This window comes from Nesoenas mayeri (genome assembly GCF_963082525.1).
Source record: "Nesoenas mayeri genome assembly, chromosome: 7".
Taxonomy (NCBI): domain Eukaryota; kingdom Metazoa; phylum Chordata; class Aves; order Columbiformes; family Columbidae; genus Nesoenas; species Nesoenas mayeri.
This window is the reverse complement of record NC_137551.1, coordinates 27,585,205-27,606,744: the sequence shown is the minus strand read 5'-3', so window position 1 is coordinate 27,606,744 and position 21,540 is coordinate 27,585,205. Positions and strand designations below refer to the sequence as shown.

General features: G+C 41.4%; 1 protein-coding gene across 1 annotated transcript in view; it reads right to left on the bottom strand.

The window, feature by feature from the left end:
• Positions 1 to 8,397: 8,397 nt before the first annotated feature.
• Positions 8,398 to 21,540, bottom strand: part of CFAP58 (cilia and flagella associated protein 58) — a gene marked incomplete at both ends in the record, with an annotated part of 56,347 nt that continues 43,204 nt past the window's right edge. The window contains 3 exons of the mRNA XM_080348249.1: positions 8,398 to 8,518; positions 12,681 to 12,814; positions 14,296 to 14,415. Of these exons, the coding sequence (XP_080204375.1) occupies positions 8,398 to 8,518; positions 12,681 to 12,814; positions 14,296 to 14,415 (375 nt within the window). The remainder of the gene's footprint in view (positions 8,519 to 12,680; positions 12,815 to 14,295; positions 14,416 to 21,540) is intronic.

Below are 21,540 nucleotides of genomic sequence, written 5' to 3'. Positions count from 1 at the left end.
CTCCTGCATCTCTTCTTTCCTCAAATTCGGCTTCAACCCAGGCAGTGCAGGTGCGTGGATGAAAGCAGAAGCCAGGCCTCATGGTACAGCAGCGAGTGCCACCACTTTCCCCCAGGCAGACCCCAGGCTGTTTGGATGCATGAGCTCAGGGACTGGAGGCAACCAAGTGCAAAGCAGGTGAAGCCCTGAGATGTGGGATGGTGCTGGGGAAATCAGAACTTACAGCACATGGAATAAAAGACAGTGAAGAAAGCAATACTCCAGCTGCAAAACTTGATCAAAGCCCAGTAGAAATCTGCACCCTGTCAGGAGAGGAAACAGGCAGGGGAGATGCACTGGGTTGCAGAGGGTTTGGGTAGTTTGGTGCCAGCTTGTACCAGAGCAGCTAGGAAAGAAAAAGAAAAGAAAAAACCCTCAGTTATCCCTCAGCCTGAAGTAAATTATAAGACGCATCCCTCAAGAGCACAAGGTGAAGCTCTTGATCAGACAAGCGATGCTGGCGTGTAATTCCCCTTGATATCGCCTGATTTGAATTTCAGTGCTTGTGAAGGGTGCATGACTGACAGCTCTGCAAACCGCAGGCATCTGTTCTCATGCAGAAGGAGTGGAGCACACAGCCCCAGGCACAAGCATCCCCACACCAGATCTACTGCTGGCCAGAGCCACAGGGAGAGGTTGCACATCTGGGGAAGGACAACAGAGCTTGTTCCCTGCTCCGTCCAGCCCTTGCACGCCCCACCAGAGCTGGGCACACAGGGCCAGTTGGTGCCTTGTGGGGAAAGCCATCTGCTCCATATTAGGCAGACAAAAATCAGATATGCCACCAGAAATATGAGATCTCCCAGGGTTATGAATCACATCCTCCTGACGCCTTCCCATACCACAAAAGCTGGGTAGGAGCTGCAGAGGTGGAGGTGGGTGTGTGTTCAAACATTGGCCCTGTACCAAAGAAGCAGTCTCCTAGATATCCATCTCCTCTTAGTACCTCCTCACTGCAGGATCCAACAACAGCCAAACTCATCAGAAACCCCACCACCAGCAGAGCCCTCCCACTCTTGTGAGACCCTCAATACACCCATCCAGAGCAGCAGGCTCCTTATCCTGTACTACCAACCATGGGACAGCAATTGGCCTGGGAGCGGTTCACATGCCATCAACATTCAACATCAATGGTAAAAGTCAGAGAAAAAAGTAAAATAACATCAGGCTGGGATCCAGTAAGCACAAATCATATTAAAAGCAAAGAAGGATTTGAGCCTGATTAGATGCAAATGGAAATACACTAATCTCTCAGCTAATGTACTCAAGCAGAGATCTGTTGATTTCTGTAACCAAAGTTCACTTAACTGCTCACTTCTTCCAGTTAATACACATAGCTCTAACTCATCTACTGTGCCACATACCAGTTGAAACACTAATTCCTGCAACAAGGACAACACGATCAACTCAAAAAATCAAGCCACAACAGAGGTTGTTTTAAGGAATTTTGAAGGTAACTTTGGCAAGAAAAGCTGACTATTGAAGCTGCTCCAAATTCAGGACTGGTGCAAGCACCGGGACTTAGCAGATAATTCACCACTGAGCAAATAAAGCAACGCGAAGCTGTTAAGGAAGGCTGGTCAGAAGCATTTCAGGTCTGTCTGTCTTCTTTTGTTACAGCACCTGAATAAGCAAGGGACTTGGTAATTTCTGGAAGACTTGTGTACACTCAGTTAAAATAAAACTCCAATGATGAGCTTTCCTAACCTGCCAAGGGGGAATACATCTGAACGATAACACAGAAATTACAGGGGATGACACAGCTCAAACAGGGACTTGGAAATAAGAACATTTATTATATTATCCAGCCAGCCCCCAGAGTTTGCCCTGCCATTCAGCCACACCACTTGCCTCTGCACATCCTTCATCAAGCAGGGCTGAGAAGCAGCACAGCTTTAGCAGAGCAAAACTGAGCAATTCTGAGGATGTTCACAAGTTTGTGAGTTACCACCCTTCAGGTGAGATGTGGTAACTGAGCATGTGTTTGCTCCTAGCCTGCCCTGATTGCAAAGTAAAACAAGCTTATTTAAACTGCTGCTTTGTGCACCTTTTCATTTGAAGTGACAAAGATGTTTTAAGCAAACACATTTTACTCTGCAGCTGGGGCCAGCTAAGAACATACCTGTGGTCAATTCCTGCAGCTCAGCTGCCACAGGGTAGCTTCTGGCAAGATCACTTGTGATCACACGAATGCCAAAGCAGGCCTAGAAATTTGTGCTTTCCCACAGGAGATGAGCACAGCACTGGATTTTTTAACTGGTTTTTTTTTTAGATAAAACATACTTTTTCTCCTCCAGAAATACTCTGTACTCAAGACAAAATTTCAGGCTCATCCTGGAGAGGGGGATACAGCACCAGATGCTGACCAGTTTCTTTATGGTTTTTTTGCAGGGAAAACACAGTCAATCACCTGCATTCCAGTGCTGATCCCAAGTACATCACTCCCATACTGGTTTTGCTGTTATCACTCTACACTCAATGAGGCTGAGCTCTATGTGTTTTGCCACTACACAAACATACCTTGTTTCTACAGGGACACTAGGAAAATTAAGAGGGACCAACAAAAGTTGCAAATACATACTTCACTTGAAGTGCATTCAAACCCCATGTAGAGATTCTCATTTCAGATTAAAATGGCTTTAAATTACTGCTTAGTCTTCTGCCAAGAAAGAGCACTGAGAAATGGTTCTTGCTGTGAAAAACTCCAAAGCTTAAACAGCCAAGACTGGCTGGATGTTGTTACATCCACTTCACACCTGGGCAGATTAAAGTGCCCACCATCAGGATGGGGGGCTCCTGGAACCCTGGAGAAGTCACATCTGCCAAGATCCAGCCTGCAAAAATAACATCCTTCAAAACAACCTTTGCACCCTTTTTTCTCTCCACATGTTACATACACTGAAGAGCTCTCTCTCTCACACATACACACTCCAGAAAGGAAGGAGGAAAGAAAAAGGGGTGGGTAGGAGAGACAGGAAATACTGACAATATCTGCAAATATCTGCAGGGAAAAATTTAATGAAATATAACATGGGCAAGTGTAGAGTCCTGCATCTGGGCAGGAACAACCCCAGGTTCCAGTATAAGTTGGGGAATGACCTGTTAGAGAGCAGCGTAGGGGAAAGGGACCTGCGGGTCCTGGTGGACAGCAGGGTGACCATGAGCCAGCACTGTGCCCTTGTGGCCAGGAAAGCCAATGGCATCCTGGGGCGTATTAGAAGGGGGGTGGTTAGTAGGTCGAGAGAGATTCTCCTTCCCTCTACTCCGCCCTGGTGAGACCACATCACTGACAGAACATTGAAAAAGGCTGTCCAGGGGGGTTGTGGAGTCTCCTTCTCTGAAGACATTCAAAACCCATCTGGACACATTCCTGTGTAACCTCATCAAGGTGCTCCTGCTCCAGTGGAGGGATTGGATAGATGATCTTTTGAGGCCCCTTCCAATCCCTAACATTCTGTGATTCTGTGAAAAATGAGAAAGGATAATAAAAATGAAGAAAAGAACTGGTGTGGGATTCACAGAAAGGGAGCAAGCCTTCCCTTAAATCCAGCACAGGACGCATAACTGTGAAAGTCACTGTTTGAAGAAAGCTCTGACCAGCCATGATAAGGTCATCCTGGTCAGCCTTTCATCAGCCCTGGAGGATGGAGTACCTCCTTGAAAACCATGGAGTTTCCTTGAAAACACTCAGGCTGTAAACAAGAAGGATCCCAAACAGAAAATCCCCAGATACACCCTGTTTAAGAAACATTTCCACAATTTGCCCATGACTTTCAGATTTGGTTCATCGCTACCCTCTCAGAGGTCCTGCAGAGGAGGTGAGCACCACACAAGCCAGCAAGGCAGCAGAGAAAATAGGAGCCCCACCAGCAAGTAGAGCGAGAGTTGTTGGATGCACAAAGGGACTGAGAATATCAGTTCCTCTTGAAAAAACAAGTTAAAACCGTCTCTGTGGAAGTGCCCCGCATACTGCCAGAGCTTTGGCCAACAGCAGCCAGCCTGCAGAAGGCCAACACTAATGGTGCCCATCCCATTCCCGTGATTAGATGCAACAAACTAAGAAATGCACTGCTTCTAGCCAAGGCAGACAAGAGCAAAGCTTACCTTCACCTTTGTTTCAGAGCAGTCTGCAGGGTTTGGCACTCTTCCTCCAGTTCAATATCACCCCTTTACTTCACAAATCAATGCTTCTTCCCCTCCTTGGCACCCTGCTGGTGGTCACTCACCACCCAATTAGCAGTCAGTGGAGACACTCACCAAACGAGCTGCATCATGAGACAGTCATGGTGTAGCTCCTACACAGGGGGGTGTCCACATCACAGCAGTTGCTTAGTATTTGTTTAAAAAGCACCCAAGTAGAGAACAGAAAGAGCATCAAAATCAAGTTCCTGCTTTTAGAAATACGCTAAAAATATACTCTGCTAGAGGAGATGGCACAACAGCTAAACCACCTGCCAGGAAAATAATACTCAGTTGCTAAAGTGCCTAAATACATATGCACATGATTTAGAGACTCTAATTTGGGTAAAGACAGTTGGGATGGGCCACCTTTCAGGGAGAGTCATTAATGTTTCATAGATGGCAGGTGCTGGTTTTGCTGCCTGCCTTCTCTTTCTGACTCTCCTACTAACTTTACCCTCTGGTAACTTCACATGGGGGATAAGGAATAAATCAAGGACCTATTTCTCTCTGCTCTTTCTTGCAACTTATTTAGGACACAACAGTTTCACCCCAACACAAAGATATGAAATAGCAGGCTGAGACCTGGCACTGTGGACTCACACAGTGACTGGCAACCCACCTGTGTGCCATGCTCTGGGACACACAGCCAGGCTCCTCCATAGCGGCTCATCCTCTGCAGGAGCTGGGAAGAAAACTTTCCCTCTTCTTCACCTGGACTTTAAACACCCAGAGCCCCCTTTCTTGTCCCATTCATTCCTCTCTATCGTGTAGCAGCTTGCTCTTTGAAAGTACTTCAAAAATGGTACAAAATATGTCATGTTGTGCTGCCAGGGTGCAGCAAGAGGCAGCTGCTCCCTATAGAACAGCAGACTGCAAGAAACCCCTTAGCAGGGCTGAGCCTGTTAAATGGAGCTTCTGGGCCCAGGTGGAGCTGATTAGGATCATTAAGGCCTAATTAGTACCCTGGGGCCCAGCACCTGCTGCTCCGCCTTCAGCAAAGCCTCTAGAAGCTTCCGTCTGTGGGTGCCAAGTAGTGACCCTTTTTTCTGTCTCCCCAGCCTGCTCTGGAGTTTATAGCTTTCAACACAACAAAGCCTGAGCTGTGACCTGTTTTTCATTGCTGGTGACTTGAATGGTTCCCAGATTTATGGCAGCGGGACATGCTACTGGGTGTGTAATGCGTGCTCCTGCTGCTCTGGATTCACAAAGCAAGTGTAAATTAAGGACTGGATTGTTGTGCCATGTGCTTTGGTAGTGGACGGGTGATCCCAGAAGGGTCGTGCTCCTGCCTTTGAACTTGATAATTCAGTGTACAGTGTCTTGTTTGTGTCCTGCCTGTACAAAGCACTGAATATAGACCTGCCAAACAAGATAAGAGCTTAAGTTAGAAGGGAAGTTACTTAAAATATCTACATATTCAAAGAGCTCTGAAAATGAACAATAGTACATACTTTGCTCACTGCAAAACACTCCAGGATAGATTTACTGTGCAAGCTACTATAGCTCCAATCTGAACCAATTAAAGTGAAGAAAGATTTCTTTTAACTTAAGTGCCATGGGTCATAGCCCTTTGCCTCCATCTTTTCACGTATCTTTAGAGGAATAAGAAGTTAAAGATACGCCTGCTACTTTGAGGCTTACATCTTGCATAGACTGGAATTCAATTAACATTATTCTGCAACAAACCTTGGAGAAGCACTTCAGAGCTGCTGCTCACAATGCAGAAGCGACTGAACAAATGATACTCTCATTAACGCTCTGCCTTTCCCTGCTGTGCAAGCCAAATCCTTGAACACTAAAAGCACCTCAGCATCAGCTGGGTTCACAGACATCCAGAGCAATTTTTCAAGCTCCCTGACTTTTATAGACCAGGGGGAAGGGATTTGGTGTGCTTTAATCCATTCTATTACATGAACTGAGAAATGGGTTTGACTCTCTAGCACTATAAATTAAGCTGGCTGCAGTTATTCTATTCCTGATTATGCTGAAAGTTACGGACAATAATTTGATGACTGTATTTTCTTGCCCTTTTTTTTTCTCCCAGCTTTTCCAAATTAACCTGTGAATTTAGTTTCTCTGGTAGTAAGTAAATAATGTCATAAAACCAGAGACAGAGGCCAAAACATTCACATCTGGATGCCTGAAATTGTGGATGAACACAGTAAAAGCTCCTGTACTTTGTAGGTGGAACTTAGTGCACTCCTCAGCCGTTCAGACTGGAAGAAAATGTTGTGTGAGAAAAACCACAGTTTTCGCTTTTTAGATATAAGTGAATTCAGCTTTGCAAGTCATTGGACAAACACTATCCCACCCATTTTAGAGACTGGAAAACTCAGGTCAAGAATCATTCAGGGATGGAGCTTATTACCCTAAAAATAATCCAGTCTGTGCAATGAAAGCTAATATTAAGTACATCTAAAGAAGGAAAAGAATCTGGTTTATCAATGTATTCATAAAAATATGTGCAATTAGGGAACAGATTCCATCTGCTTGGCTCCCCTCCCTTTGCTCTGATCACTGTAACACCTTGTCTCCTAAACCCCAATAACAGAGTGAAAGATGTACACAGGCTTGCATTACTGCTGGGTAAGTTAGAGGTATGCTGTGCAGTTCAGAGTGTAACAAAGAAGTTGCTTCTGCATCACAGTGTGATGGTATTCTGGGAGTCTAACTGTGCCTCTCATTCATGTGAATTAATAAATGTGACTTGGATGATTTATTTCAGTACAAATCACTTCCCACTCTCAGTAGGCAGAGCAGAGTCCAGCTCCAGGCTGGATATTCAGGACCTTAACAAACACCAGCTTTTAAAAGCTTCAGTAGAACCTACTTGGGATCCCATCAAACTTAAGTGCCCATGTCAGTTATTCTCAATTATTCTAACTATAAGGACATGTCAGGTAAATAAAAGACACGATTCAGACAGCATGACTGCCCTAAAATGATACCTTTAGCATAATACACTTGACAGAGAAAAAGCAATAGTAGCTATTTTGGGAACAAAAGAAAAATACAATAGATCTGATGACTAAGTGTTCTGGTCCCCAGTGCAAAAGCAAAGTAGATCCCTGTCGTATTTAACTTGATTCCTTTGAATTAAACACTTCCATTAAAAGTTTCCCACAGTAGCTTTAATATTTAATTATGTATTCCACCAAAGGAAAGAACAAAATCTTTGCAAAGGGTTTTTTAGCGCATGTGAAATATTTATCAGCATATCTCTTTGGACAAGTATTTTTATCCCCCAGGCTGGGAAAAATCTTCCGTGTACAAATCAGTTTCAAAACATTTTATTTTACAGCTTGAAAGTTTTCTATACTTCAGCACCTCATGCAGTGACTTTGTTATTTCACTTGTTAATGAATGGTAATTAAATCTCTTTTGGCTGAAAAGGTTGGAGGGCTCCTGCTGCATTACAAAAACAATTTCTGAAAGTTACAAAAATGCCCAAGTGTCTAGAAATTAAAGAGCAAAGTTTGCCACATTTTGAAGCCAAGTTTAAATCACTTGGAAGGATTTGTGCGGGAGAACAGCATGTCCCAGTCAGTGTGTACAGTCTCCCCTGTTGAACAGACATAATTATGTCACTTTCTGTTTACCGGAGTAAACAGAATCACATTCTTGATAATGTACATTGTGGTCACAGACTTCCTTGATCTTACTAACAACTGTAGCAAACACCGCATAAGCCCTATTATATACTACCTGCAAAAAAAAACTGCTACATGTATACTTCCAAGTAAAGGCTTGTTAATTTTGCATGTCCTCAGTAAGGCTTGAAACAGCAGCCTAGTCATTTTTCTTTTCTGTTTTCTCATTTTTTTCAGGTGCTTTGAGTCAGAGGATAAATGGAATGAGTGCTTACAACAGAGGTAAAGGGAAAGTCACATATTAGGGCATTTTGTGGTGTTACAGCACTAAATAGAGACACAGTATTGAAGAAGAAATATCTGCATGGTCTCCACTATTCAGTGCATCGTATGGGCAGATTTGGTCCATAGTTTGTAAGCCAAAACTACATTAATTCTACTATAAAATGTCTCTTCCTGATAGCAACACAGTGATTTCAGGGGGCAAGTTGATACTGAATTTCTTTTTAAATTATGTTTTCTCAAACAATCCAGCACAAATAGAGTTTAGCAAGAAACTGGGAATAGGAATGTGATGAGTCCGTTCCTAAGCCGTAACTTTGGGAAGGGGTCTGCTGAGAGCAAAGCCCCCTCCCGTGAAGCGAGGAACATCAGACTTGGGGCGTGGAAACTCAGGCTCCATGTCAATCAAGGACCGTTCCTTCTCCCTTTGAACAGAAACAAAGAAAAGGAAAATACATATTTCATTTTGCAGTCCAGAGATGTTTACAAACTAAGGAAATCTGTGTCCTCCAAAGTTTCTTTGATGCAACTACGTATCAAGAGATCATTAAAAAAACGTTGATTAAAGCCTGTTAGGCTAAACCACCAAAACTAGGTGTTTGTTTGGATCTAATTACAAGCCTACTGATGGGTTTTGGAATTATTAAAAACTAGAAATAAATGAGCTCTCTTTGTGCTACTCCCCAAAATGGTCAGAGAACCTCATTAGAGAAAGTTTGTACATAAGCTCCATGACTTCAGATTTCTAATCACCATCCCATTCTAACAAGTACATGCCTGTTTTCAAACAAGCAGCTACATTCATCAAAGGCGCAATGGTGAGATATTTTTTCTTTGTTGAATTTTAATGAATAAACAGTGTTATGTGTCATCACATTCCAACAAAGTTCTAGTGATAATTACCCTGCTTGTGACTTTTGCAGAAAACTAACAGAGTGCTGCGGGTGCCCTGGCAGCCCCAGGAGGTTGCTCCATCTGAGGAGCCAGGAGGGCTTGAATTTGATGGCCTTAAGATGAGGGAACAAGGGTTAGCTGGTTCCACTCTTATGAGGTTGGGGAAGTAAGCACAGCAGAACAAATACGAAGGAGTATTTCAAACTCACTGTGATATACCTGGAGGTTTCCAAGAAAAGTCCTGAGATATTTAAAAATCAACCAAGTGGAGCTTTATGAAGCACTCGCTTATTGTAACAGCAGAGGTCTCAATGCTTTACAAACAAGGTCAGTGCCATTATTGTTGTTTTATAGTAATTGAGATGGCGACACAAACGTGAGTGCAACCAGGCTTTTGCAAAACCCAGCCTTATCACATTAGCAACCTTTCTCAGTCCACAGCAATGGAAAATAAAACATTTTCTGGAATTAATGCTTTTCTCTTGGTGCCTAAATATCTGTGTCGGGAGAGAAGCAAGTTCAGAGAAACCCTGTAGGATGAGTAGTTATACTTCCTTTTCCAAATTTAATCCATATGGAGGAGGGAGAATAGGCAAAAGATGGCACAGATGAACTTAAGCATGAAAAACATTTATAAATGTTTTTAATCATATCAGTGTAACACTAATGGATGTGCCAGCTGACAGCACTAAAACTAACATGCTATATTTAGATGGCTCGTCCTATCTCACTATCAGGCTTCCAAATTTGGGGAAAGAAAATGGCCCAGAGTCTCTGCTCGTTTTTTCTTCACGCTCCCACGGAGACATCCAACAGATGTGCTCATCAGTATGGAAAATTCTATGCAGCTGAATATTGTAATATATTATGCAGAATTAATGTGCAAGGAACCACTGCAAAAGCTCCCAGTTACTACTGACATCCCTCAGTGCAGTTATTTACATATATAGGACTGCAGGATCAAGTCTCTGGTGTGGATTTAAGCTTCACATTTTGTCACTCATCCTCATCAAGATCAAGCTGGAACTCTCTTGCTAGAAGCAACTAGGAGAAGTAGTGAAGTGGAAAAGGTGCAAGAAGCAGAAGGAATGAATGGGAAGAGTAAGAAAAAGAAAGCCCGGGACATCTGGGAAAGACAACACTCAGATTCTAAGAGCAGGAAGAGGATTTCAAATTCACAACCAAAATCTTAAACATTGGATTTTTGGCTTGAACACAAAACAAAGCTGAATTCCTATTGTCACTCATTATATTTGTTCAGCATCCCATGGAAAGCTGCATCAGTTCAGTATCCAGACTTTCAATCACAAATCAGAATTGTCTTATGCAAATCCATAACAGCTTTAGACGATACCTTTGTGTGAGGTTATCTGATAGTACCAATTCACTTTCATACCAGGGTAGTCAATAATTCTATTGATGCTATTGTCCTAACAGGATCCTCTTTTTATTAGCAAAACCATACACATTTATTTCAGACATGACGTTAACATTAGCCAGCATGATAGAGACCAAATCAGTGATTTTTTGTCAGCTGGGAATTAGAGCAACCTGAGATTGTACTTATTAAATGTCCTGGCTCTTTGGCCAGCAGCTGCACAGCAGGCAGTGCCTGTCCTGCCCAGTCTGAGTGTGGAATGGCTGCATGTCATGGGTGAAGGACTCCTTGGGGAAGGATCTGGCTGCACAACAGGTTCTCCCTATTTTAGAAATCAAAAGACATTTCATGCACAATTGGCAGTTTGGAAAAGGAAGGCTGCCCAACAAGGTTGTTTCCTTTGCACAGCTGCTGAGCAATGCAAAGCACAACCTAGAGATTACAGAAGCTGCAGTTATTCAGGACCGATATAGCCAGTTATGCTTTGGGGTGTGCACATCCTTCAAAGCAGGATGGGGTCCAACAGGTTTGACTGGGAACAGAATGATGAAGGACAGAGGCAAAGCCCAGTGCCCGGCTCAGCTGCCCAAGAGACAGAGAAGTGTAAGCCAGGGCTGCCGGCACAGTGCTGGTAGCTTCTGAGCCTGAGGTAAGAGAAAAGAGATGTGATCATCCTGCAGAAGCACCACTAAAAGCATCCGAATGTACTTCCAAAACACAGATGTCGCAAAGACACCGTGCTCATCAGACTACAGTCATCCCTGCCCACACAAACAAGCCAACAAGCTGCAATAATGTCAGATATCTGTCCTGAACCTCTAAACAGTGCAATGTGTCCAGCACTAATTGCTCTGCACCACAAAATTCCATTCACTGTGTATGATTAACAGACCCAAGTTCAGTCACCATCACCTCGTACAATATTTTTGGTTTACTTTAAAGCATTTATGCCCCTAACAAGTTGGAATTTTTCAGTAGTTATAAAAGGAATTAATTCTAGGTATGATATACCAACAAAACATGGGTGAATTCCTTCTCATCTGATAATCAGAAAGAAATATGATGCCAGGGTCCAAAATGGAAGCATTAAAACTATTGTGAAGAGGATACTTAGCTGCTGGAAATGAATTATCAGGCATTATGGTAGCCTCACATATTGATTCTAAAGCTCCAGGACTGCACAATTGTTGCTAATTCCAAACATTAAGGTAACATTGTGCAATTTACAGAAGTCACTGTTTATCACTGACTATTTTACTAATTTAGTCATCAAAACTGTTTGCTAGCTGAAATATGGCTAAGGGAGAAATAGATACAGGCAGCTTTCAACTACTGTGTGAGGAAGGGACAGGCCGAGGATGGAAAGGGGTGAAAAGACAAAAGGCATACACTGGAAGACTTGTAACAAGTCATGCCATCTGACTGCAGAAACCTAAGAAACTTCTCTTTAAAAGGAGAGCCCAATAACTCCATTTTCAGAAGTGACTAATAGTTTTGGTGTCCCAGCTTGGAGATTCATTATCAGAATAGCCTCATCTCTCAGCCTCTGCAAATTAGATCATTTTAATGGGCCAGAAATTGGGCAACTAAAATCTTAGTCATTTTCTTTTAATCAAGAGGAGCAGTTGTGGACTGAGAGTAGCAGGGATGTGTCATTAAACTGCTGCTGGTTAAAGAGAGACAACTACCTACAGGACAGTTCTTAGGCTCTACCCTCGAAGGGTAAGATATCTGACAAAGCCAGACTCTGAGCATTGCTCACTTTCCTCCATCTGGATGTAGAAAGGGAACAAGAACCTCTTCTCTGTAATCATCAGCAATGATACCTGCTGCCAGAAGGGGATAGTCATCAGTCACAACTACCACATTTGGGAAACAATAAAAACATTATTCTTAGACCAGGATTATGTGATTGCCACCTGAAGAACTGTTGTCCTCCATATCAGAAGCTGTTTAATTATAGCTTGTAAAATGCATTGAGATCCTCATAATGCTTGAGGATCTCTCATTCAACATAAGAGACCAGACACTAATCTGTGTCCTCTGGGCACTGTCTCATTGGTATGAATAATTTAACTGGACTGCAGAACATGTCAGCAGCATCTCTGCTGGATGTTCTTGTCCTAGCCATAGATCATGGTAAATCTAGACCAGACTGAAGTAATAGGAAGGATAACATTCACGAAAATTAGGCAACAATATTATATCACCTCAGTCAAATTTGACCACATTCTGTTCAAAAGGCTGAAGCAGGCTCTAAAACAAACCTAATTTATGCAGAAAGTTGTGTAGTCAAAACTGTTATTTTCCCATACCTGGCCTGTTGTTCCTTGCGTTTCTGAGCCAGGTATTTCTTTTTCACATTCATAAGTTCATTGGCAAGTCTTTCAATTTCATATTTGTATTCTTGGCTCTGTGATTCATACATATTCAATTCTGAAGACAAAACCTAACAAACAGAAGGCAAAAAGCAGAAACAGGAGATGTTAGTTTCACTTACACATACGTTAGTACAAGCACTTTCCTGTCACATTTGACGATGTAAGACATCACTGTTTTCCATCACACCTCATTTTCTATCATGATGTTTCATTTGATCACCTGTGCTCAACTAAGGACAATTTACAAAATTAAAGCTATGCCACTGGACCACAATAAAATATGTAAAATACGCCCCAAGCATTATGAGAATGGTATTGATACATACATTAGCTCTTAATGTTCTGGGACACAAATCTGGGTGAAAATCCAAAACTAAGGTCTTCAATATAATAAAGCTGGGATTTATTTAATAATAATGGATTTCATTCACAGGGATCCACTTTGTTACATGAAGTAATTAAATCCATACAGGCAAAGTAGTAGTAGGCAGCGTAAATATGAATACAATGCTGCTTTTATGTGAATCACTAAATGTTTTTTAAAAAGTAGGAGCATGCATACTGTGTTTTCCTTCTTTAAGAAGGAGAATTGCTTGACCTGGCACCACAAAATGGCATGCAAGCCAGTATGCAACAGCATACTGTGCCTGAAATACACAGCAGCAATTGACTGCATTAAGGACAAATGGGAACCTTATGGAAAACTTCAAATTATGTTCAGTTTATCTAGACTTCAGCTTCTATTTTACATTTTCTACATTGTTTTTTTTCTCCGTGGAAAGCTAAGATTTGCATAACAGCCTCTTTGTTTCCTAAGGGCCCATCTGCTCCTACGTTTTTTTCCTCATGGTTAGTATAGACGTGATTATGATGCAGTGAACAGGAGATGATGACTTCAACAGAGAAAGGAGCGCTAGAAGTAGATGAACTCCTGGGGAGACTGATCTTTCATGCAGGCAAGAACAAGGGAAGAGCAGCTTATTCAATCAAAGAATCATTTTTAATATCATGCTTTCAAAGTTTCCTACAAGATTCCTTCAGAACCAGGAAATCCTCCCTTTAAGTGACAAAGGGTTAGGACAGGTTACTTTTGTAATCTCTGTAAAAGTTGCAAGTCTAATAAACATGTATGCATTGCAAGAGAAATAACAAGAATTTAAGGCTGGATTCTCAATATATTCCCACTAGTTAAGAAGAAAATGAAATAGCTTTGATTTGTTTATCAAAGCTCTTAACAGTTCAAGCAAAGGGAAGGCGAATAAGCTTAATGGAAAACTGATGGTGTCCTGGAATGCCCATGCCCAAGAAGCATTTACAGCATTGTGCTGCACACTCATATTCTAATAAGACTTTTCCTCTATTTTAATGAAACAAACCAGCAAAATGTGAAAAAAGGCTCTACTACTATTGGTTCTCCCTTGGGGAGATGTAGTATTAATCTTATTTTCCTGATCTAACATCATCTTGAAACCTCCCTCCCCAGGATCACTGGTGAAGTCATTCTGTAATACTGGCAGCCCCTCAGCCAGAGGTAAAGGGCACCTCTTACTTTCAGCTGTTTAGTCTTCTCTCGAAGAGCACGCCGGTAGAGCTGCAACTGTTCTGTGGCTTCAGGCCCAGGCTGCTGGGCCAAGACATGCTTCAGTTCCACATACAGTTTCTCCTTTTCCTAAGAAAAATACAGGAGGAAGAACCATTATAAAACTAAAATAGCAGCAGCCCAACCTGTGATGAAATCAACCTCACTGAAAAACGCAACTCAGTCAGGGAGGTATTTGCAGAAACAAATCTGGCTGTGTGTCAGTCTTTCCTCACTAGCCATAAGGTATTTAAAGTTGTTGTGATAGCAGTGGGAGAGCTCATTAAGAGAAACATCCAGCTACTTCGAACCACGAATGAAATACTCTTAAACGCTGCCATCAAGTGAGCATGCTCTACCATTGGGAACACAAAACAGCCACTGGAAAAGTATCCAGGAGTGGGAGATTAATTACTAGTAACCGTGCTTGTTGGAGTCTTTCTTCTTATGAGCCACATTGCCTTACATTAAGGATCACAGCTTCAGCCAACAGCATTTGAGCAGGCTATAGAAATGTCAGGGAAGATCTGTACAAACTAGTAACTTCTTCCAAAGAAAATCCTTCAAAGCACATGTACGTGTGCACACACACACATAAAACCTTTCAGTTTAACTGCAGGGGCACTGGGAAAGGGAAGAAGTGTATAAACAGCAACAGCTCTGACTAGCACAATTACTACCAAGTAATTTCTCTTTTCTATGTGTCTCCCCTTCCTTTATATTGGAACTGTATATTTGTGGGACTTGGACATAGCCATGCCCAAGCAGAAACCACACCATGGACCCACTTATAGCCTTCCGTACTGAAAGCCAGCCTCAGAAGAGGCTGGTTATTTTGAAGATGTAAATTCTACGTGTCAAGTCTTCAAGAGTGTAAAGATTCAAGAGTTTTTAGACCTCAGCATTTTCTGAAAGCCATGCACTATAATGGTCACAAGTCTGGACCCAAAAGTGGAAGCACTTCAAATCATAAATCACGTCAGTAAACATTACCCTTAAACTCTGAATATTACTGAAGAAGAGTTCCTTATAAATGAAGTTGTTCACAGCTTATCTCTGGAAAATTAAAACCTCCTGAGACTCAGACAGAAGTTTGCATAGCGGCGAAAATTAAATTGAGAATACATTCTCAGTAGAGAGTTGTAGTGTCACTACAAGTGGTTTACACTACCACCTTTTCTTCCTGAGAAGTAAGAGTTCACTGCATGTTAAAAACAACAGCAAAAGAAAAATCTGCCTTGTCAAAACCTGGTCAGTCAGTATTAACATTCCACCCCTAAATGTATCACAGATTTGTATTTTGGAGGAGTGTAACGGTAATTTGGACAAATATGGAGCAGTGATGGATTGAAGGTCTTATATGCAATTGTTTTCCAATTTATTTCCCTCCTAACTCGCTACAAGGGCCAACCAAGCTTTTCAAACATTGTGCAATGGTGTGTATAATAACCCCATTTAGAGACAAAGCGTGCAATTCTATTATAAGGAGAATCTATCTTATGCAACAGAGACTCGTTAGCTGTCCGATGTATATTGTCTCCATAACCCAATAGAGGCAGAACCAGCTGTCTTGTAATGCATATCCTATCCTTCCTTGCTCTGCACTGTCCATCTCTTTTACATCTAGTCAATTAATTTGTCACTGGTTTAGAAGCACCATATGTCAGCAAAATGTTAAAAGAAAACCCTGGATACTTCTTTCCTCATCAGCAAAAGTTGATATTCACGGGTTGGCATTTTGATAATTTCTGACATGTTACCCCAGCATTAAAAAAACCAACCAAACAAAATTAACTTAAAATAATTTTAAAACAGCAACTACCAGAATAAATCTGTCAGTCACAAGGTAGGTGTGATACTACCACCAAAGATGCATTACTTACAGCAGGTATTTTTATCTCTACACATAAGAAATCAGGAATGCCCAGGAAAAAAAAAGTCAGCTCAAAATAATAAAGATAAATTTTGGCTTCTATAGTACTCTAGCTATATTAAAACAACAGAGAAGCTGTGCAATGTGTATTCCATGCAGATATCTTATAAACAGGCAGCTATCAGACACAGCATACAACATGGAGAAAGACCTGTAGGGTTGTCTGATGTGTGAGTTGTATTCAAAGTAGCTTTCAGTTGTAGTGCATAAATTAAAACCTCCGTAAGATGGATCTATGTTGTTTTTTTGTTTTGGAAACAAGTAGAATGCACACACATTACTTAAAATGTCTGAGAACCCAATGGGGCCAGATAGTGAGAAGGTATCACGACACTGACAGGATAATCATAATTCAACAATGATGATCAGTGATGTAGCAGTAATTAAAAACAAGAGGGTAAGCTGATCTGTTTGGTGTCTACTGGAAGTCAGTTAATGCTATTTTGTCCGAAGCAGAAGTCAGGAAACTCCATTTATTTCTGTTGGTGGCTGTGCAAATGATATTGGAGATAAAGCTACATGAAATCCTACACCCATTGGGCAGGAATAAGTCAATCCATTCTAGCATGTGTGTCAAACAGCTTCATTGGTTTATGGCACAAACTAAGCCAAGTTTATGCCATGGTGGAGAGATGACGGCACATTTATTTTGCTTATGTAGGGCACACTTGGAGACTCAGATTGAGTGTTACAGTCAAATTTCAGGCATTCCAAAGAGAATTTCAGCTCCTCTGTGAATATCTGCTGTAAAAATTATGTAAATAAAACTCCACATTATTCTTAGAACAGCCCTTCATGTCTTAGATTTGTTTTCCACCAGAGCTCTGAGGAGCCCACAGATCTGCCTTTAGGCTCAGCCATGACAATATCTTTCTGCATCCCTAAGTCTCTCGCCTGTTAATTCAAAGTGGGGGACTGTTCCTTTCCCTTGAATTTACCTAGCTGCTGTCTCAGCCAGAATCCGGAGTTATCCCGGCCTGCTTGCTCTACAGAAAACTGAGAAAAAATCATTTTCTTCTGCAGTGGACTGGCAGGTGTTTGGCAAATTTCAATGGATTGTTCAGGACTCAGTGGTCATGAGTTTCTTTGGTCTACAGCAAGAACAATCACTTTTGCCAACACAATCCTACTCGAAAAGAAGCTGTTGCTGCTGACCAGCACAGGCCAATTTGTCCATTGTTCCCTGCGAGAGGGATCATCAGCCCCATCAGACACACCTCAAAATGACACCAAGGCATTTCACTGCTTTGACAAGGAGTGGGAGGCAGTCAGCAACACTGGGATAGACCAATGCACTACGTATTAGCTCTAAAGAGAAGACTGCATTTTATATCATCTTCCCCCTTACCATGACACTAGGAAATTCCTGAAATGACCTATCTTGTTAGTTAGCCCAGGGTATTGTTCTGAGCCAGAGACAATGGATGACTGTAGATTTAATGAAGATGTATTCAGAGCAGAAACAGGCCATGAAGTCCCAGCTTCCTCATTTTTATCAGCTTGTCTTTCCAAGTAGATAAGTCAACAAATTTACCTGGCAGAGCAGCACATCAACAGTTTTCTCCACCAGACTTGCAAAAATCTTATTGTGCACCAAAAGCTTTATATCACACAAATTATCAAAAAAATCCCACATCCAAAAAATTCCAAACATTTTCATTGATGTCAGCTTCTGTCTCCACTACTTCTTTAGCAAGAAAAAAAAAAAAACCACAAGATAAAGACATAGAGCAAAAGTGTGCAATGTAGTGTACAGTGGCAAACCCCAAAACATTTAACCTAGCTAAAAATCCATATTTTAATTGGCAAGGTGGAGAAAGCAACACAGTAACTCTGTAAGCACACTACAGTTCCTCATGGCTTTGGTGAGGAAAACAAGTCAGTCAACGTGCCGCAGGGGGTTTCTTGTTTATTGGTATTATAAGCAAAATGTCAGCGCTATGCTGAACTCCAGAGCCATTTTGTTTATGATGCCATGCAGCAGCAGAGCATCCTTAAGGGGCTGTGATCCTTTTTCAGAAGTGTTAAAAAGGACACTGAAATCTGAATTAAATACACACATGGACATACACATGTAGTCACAGTCATTTTACCTGTATAAGCTGCACACTTATTTGTGTGGATGTGTACACCTAATAGAGTAGCTGTTGGCTCAGGACATCTATGATGAAAAGTTTTATGACATATAGAAAAAATTAGCATACAGTAACCTTCATGAATTTTATAACAACAGAAGAAAGTTGCCTCCAGCACTCTGAAATGTGCAGTATAAACTTTCTCAATAAACACTTTTCAAAAGCTCCTGCTCTTTCTTGTCTATTCCACATCCATCAGCAAACACCTTTGCAAGCATGCAGTTCCCTAAAACAGCTTGTATTTTCATCATCATCTAAACCCTCCTTTAACTGTTCAATGGGAGATTTTTTTATTGCACAAATGAATTCAGGTTTGAAACGGCACTGAAGTATTTTCACAATGTGGCATCAATAACACTGCATGAGATGCTTGAGGTTTTCATGTTTAAATGCTGTCACCAACTAGAAGGAAAGTCTGGGATCATTTCCCTGCCTTTGGTGAAATTCACACCATTCTAGATGGAGTTAAATTAAACCTGTCTTATGACTTACCCCTTCAGTTGATAATAATGCTTCTCAAGAGCAAATCTGTTTCCTTTGGCGCAGAGCAGACTGCACCAAATTGACTGGCATTTTCAAAATAGCTTAATGAGAGAGGAAAAAACACCTCGGAGCATCTTCTAAGGTCTTCACCCTTGACTCTTCTTTGTAACAGTAAAAGCTGAATGCTGCATTATTACCATCTTCCCAGAACAACAAAGCACAAACATTTCCAGCTAAAGTGCAATTGCAAGTTACTGTTTTTATTATTATTGTTAGGTACCGGTACTATTGTATCTTTCTTAGAAAGTGTGTGGGAAAAGAGATTTTTTTTTCCAATGGGCAAATAGGTTACATATCCTCCTCTCCTTTCAACTTCTGAACTCTGAGACATGAGGATAACAATCTACCAGAAAAGAAAAAATGGCATGGCTGCCTCTTGCTGAAATAACAGCTGCAATTACCTTTTTACTATTGGCATTCCACAAGAGTTTATAAAATCATTAATCAGAATAGCTCATCTAATCACAGTGTTTACACTTTACATTGCAGAAGGTGATCAACTAATTATCCCCTGTTCTTCTATATGTGTGAACAGGAACATACATGCACATATATACACAGAGAAGCAAGCTATTCCTTGAAGGTGAGAATTACCCTTGACACGGCATGGATTGATGTAAATATTCCAGCTATTTCCACAGTGCCTGCAGCTTGACAGTTGGACTGAAGAGAGCTCTAAACAAACCTTTGTTTCACATTCTAGTAGCAGTTTGTCTTGAAGTGTTCTGGAGGAGATTCAGAGGTTGATACAAATCTTATCAACAAGGAATCTAAATATTTTAAGTGAATAAGACTGTAAAGCAAACAATGGGGAATCTTCTACTGGCTGATAATTATTATATACAGGGTTTCAAGCAAAAATAATTCTCTTCTTCAAATGTAGACTATTTGAGTTAAAACCTCTATTTTAATTCAGTGTAACAGCATGTATTTTAGCCATTCAACAGCCATTTAGATTTTAAAATATCAGATGAATCAAAGGAGAATTATCACAGCTCTGCTGTTAATGATTAGTTATTCCTGCAGGTAGAGGTTTGGGATGGGCATTCCCAGCAGACCCAGCTTCTGCTCTCACTTCCAACTGATCTGACAGACGACCTCGAAGGGTCAGAGAAACTTCAGAGCTGCTTCTAGAAATATCTGTCTGTAAGGCAGGCACCCACATCTCTTTAATCACCTGCTTGACTTAGATCCTCAGATTTCCCTGAAAGATGAGAGCACTTAGTTTCAAGTCCTTTGGTGTTTTGGAATTACTACCTCTGAACAGCCGTTTTAAAGTCAAGCCCCCACTTAAACCTACAAATACCTGTCTAACAAGGCAGCAAAGCCTACATACATCTTTCTGACAGCATAGCAGAGTTTCCCTGCATACGCCAATTACCTCAGGGAAGAAAGAGTGGTCTCCTGTTACACTTTGGAACCTATTAAGAAATAATAGTGCATCTAAGAAACACATATAGCAATTCTGAAATCATTAATGTTTTAATATATGGCTTCCTTCAGACTCACTGTAATTAGAGCTGACCGTCTGCTATCCTTCGAGGAGTTCTGTTTCAGGTCCCTCTGCCTGCTGCTTAAAATTCAAAGAAACAGAAATAGGACTAGAGGAATTGGAAAGAGAGCAAATCCTAATGTTCAAGTAAAAGCAACTGCTGTGCCCAAATGTGCCACGCCCTGTTTAAGATCACAGCTATATCTAGGAAGACAGGCACGGGAGTGCTTGAGCTCTGAGGATGTGGAGCTGCTGGTTGACCTGATCACCCTACATGGCAGTGTCCCTACATGGGATTCCTGGCTCCTCTGTGCTCATCAGCTCATGTCTGGCTGTCTCAGAGTGAAGAATGAGGGACGGAGTCCTTTCTACACCTGTTTGTATGTGTCCAATTTTAAGGTATCTTCAAAAAAAAAGACCACACACTACCAGAGTGACTCTAACTGCCCCAGAACAGCCTTCGTGCTGCTGCATCTTTCTGCACGTTTTGTCTCAACAACAGCACCATTGCACCATTCACACTTGTATAAGAATGAAAACAAGTGATCTGAAATACATGAAATCTAGTCTGTCCCTGTGGAATGTCTTTTTTTGTTGTTGTTGGGATTTGATGTTGTTGTTGTTGCAACTATCATACAAAGCAATAATCCATCACTGAAATAAAAATCCATCACTGAGTGGGATGCTGTAGATTGTCTATACCTTGGCTGCTGAGGGAGGAGCAGAATACCCTTGTCTCAATGGAAGAATGCTTGCCAAAGGGTACACCTGAATAATAAAGATTTGCATCTGGCTCTGGGACACACTATATAATATGGGCTTGTGAATCTATTGCTATGCTGCTGTTGCTCTCCTCCAGTATTTTAACTTCTCTAGCAGCTTCTGGATGGCCGACAGTCAGTATCGGATTGCTAACAGCACTGCAAAGCTTGTGCATTGCAATGTATTCAGTCAGCACAGCGAGCCATTTACTTTCCCTTAACAAGATAACTGGTTGATTAATATACTTTACCCTGGGGTGCGCAGCAGATTTATTTCCTTTCCAGATACATGCTGAATACAGGAATGAGAAGTAAACAAGTTTCTTTTCATTTATTTGTTATTTACTGGAA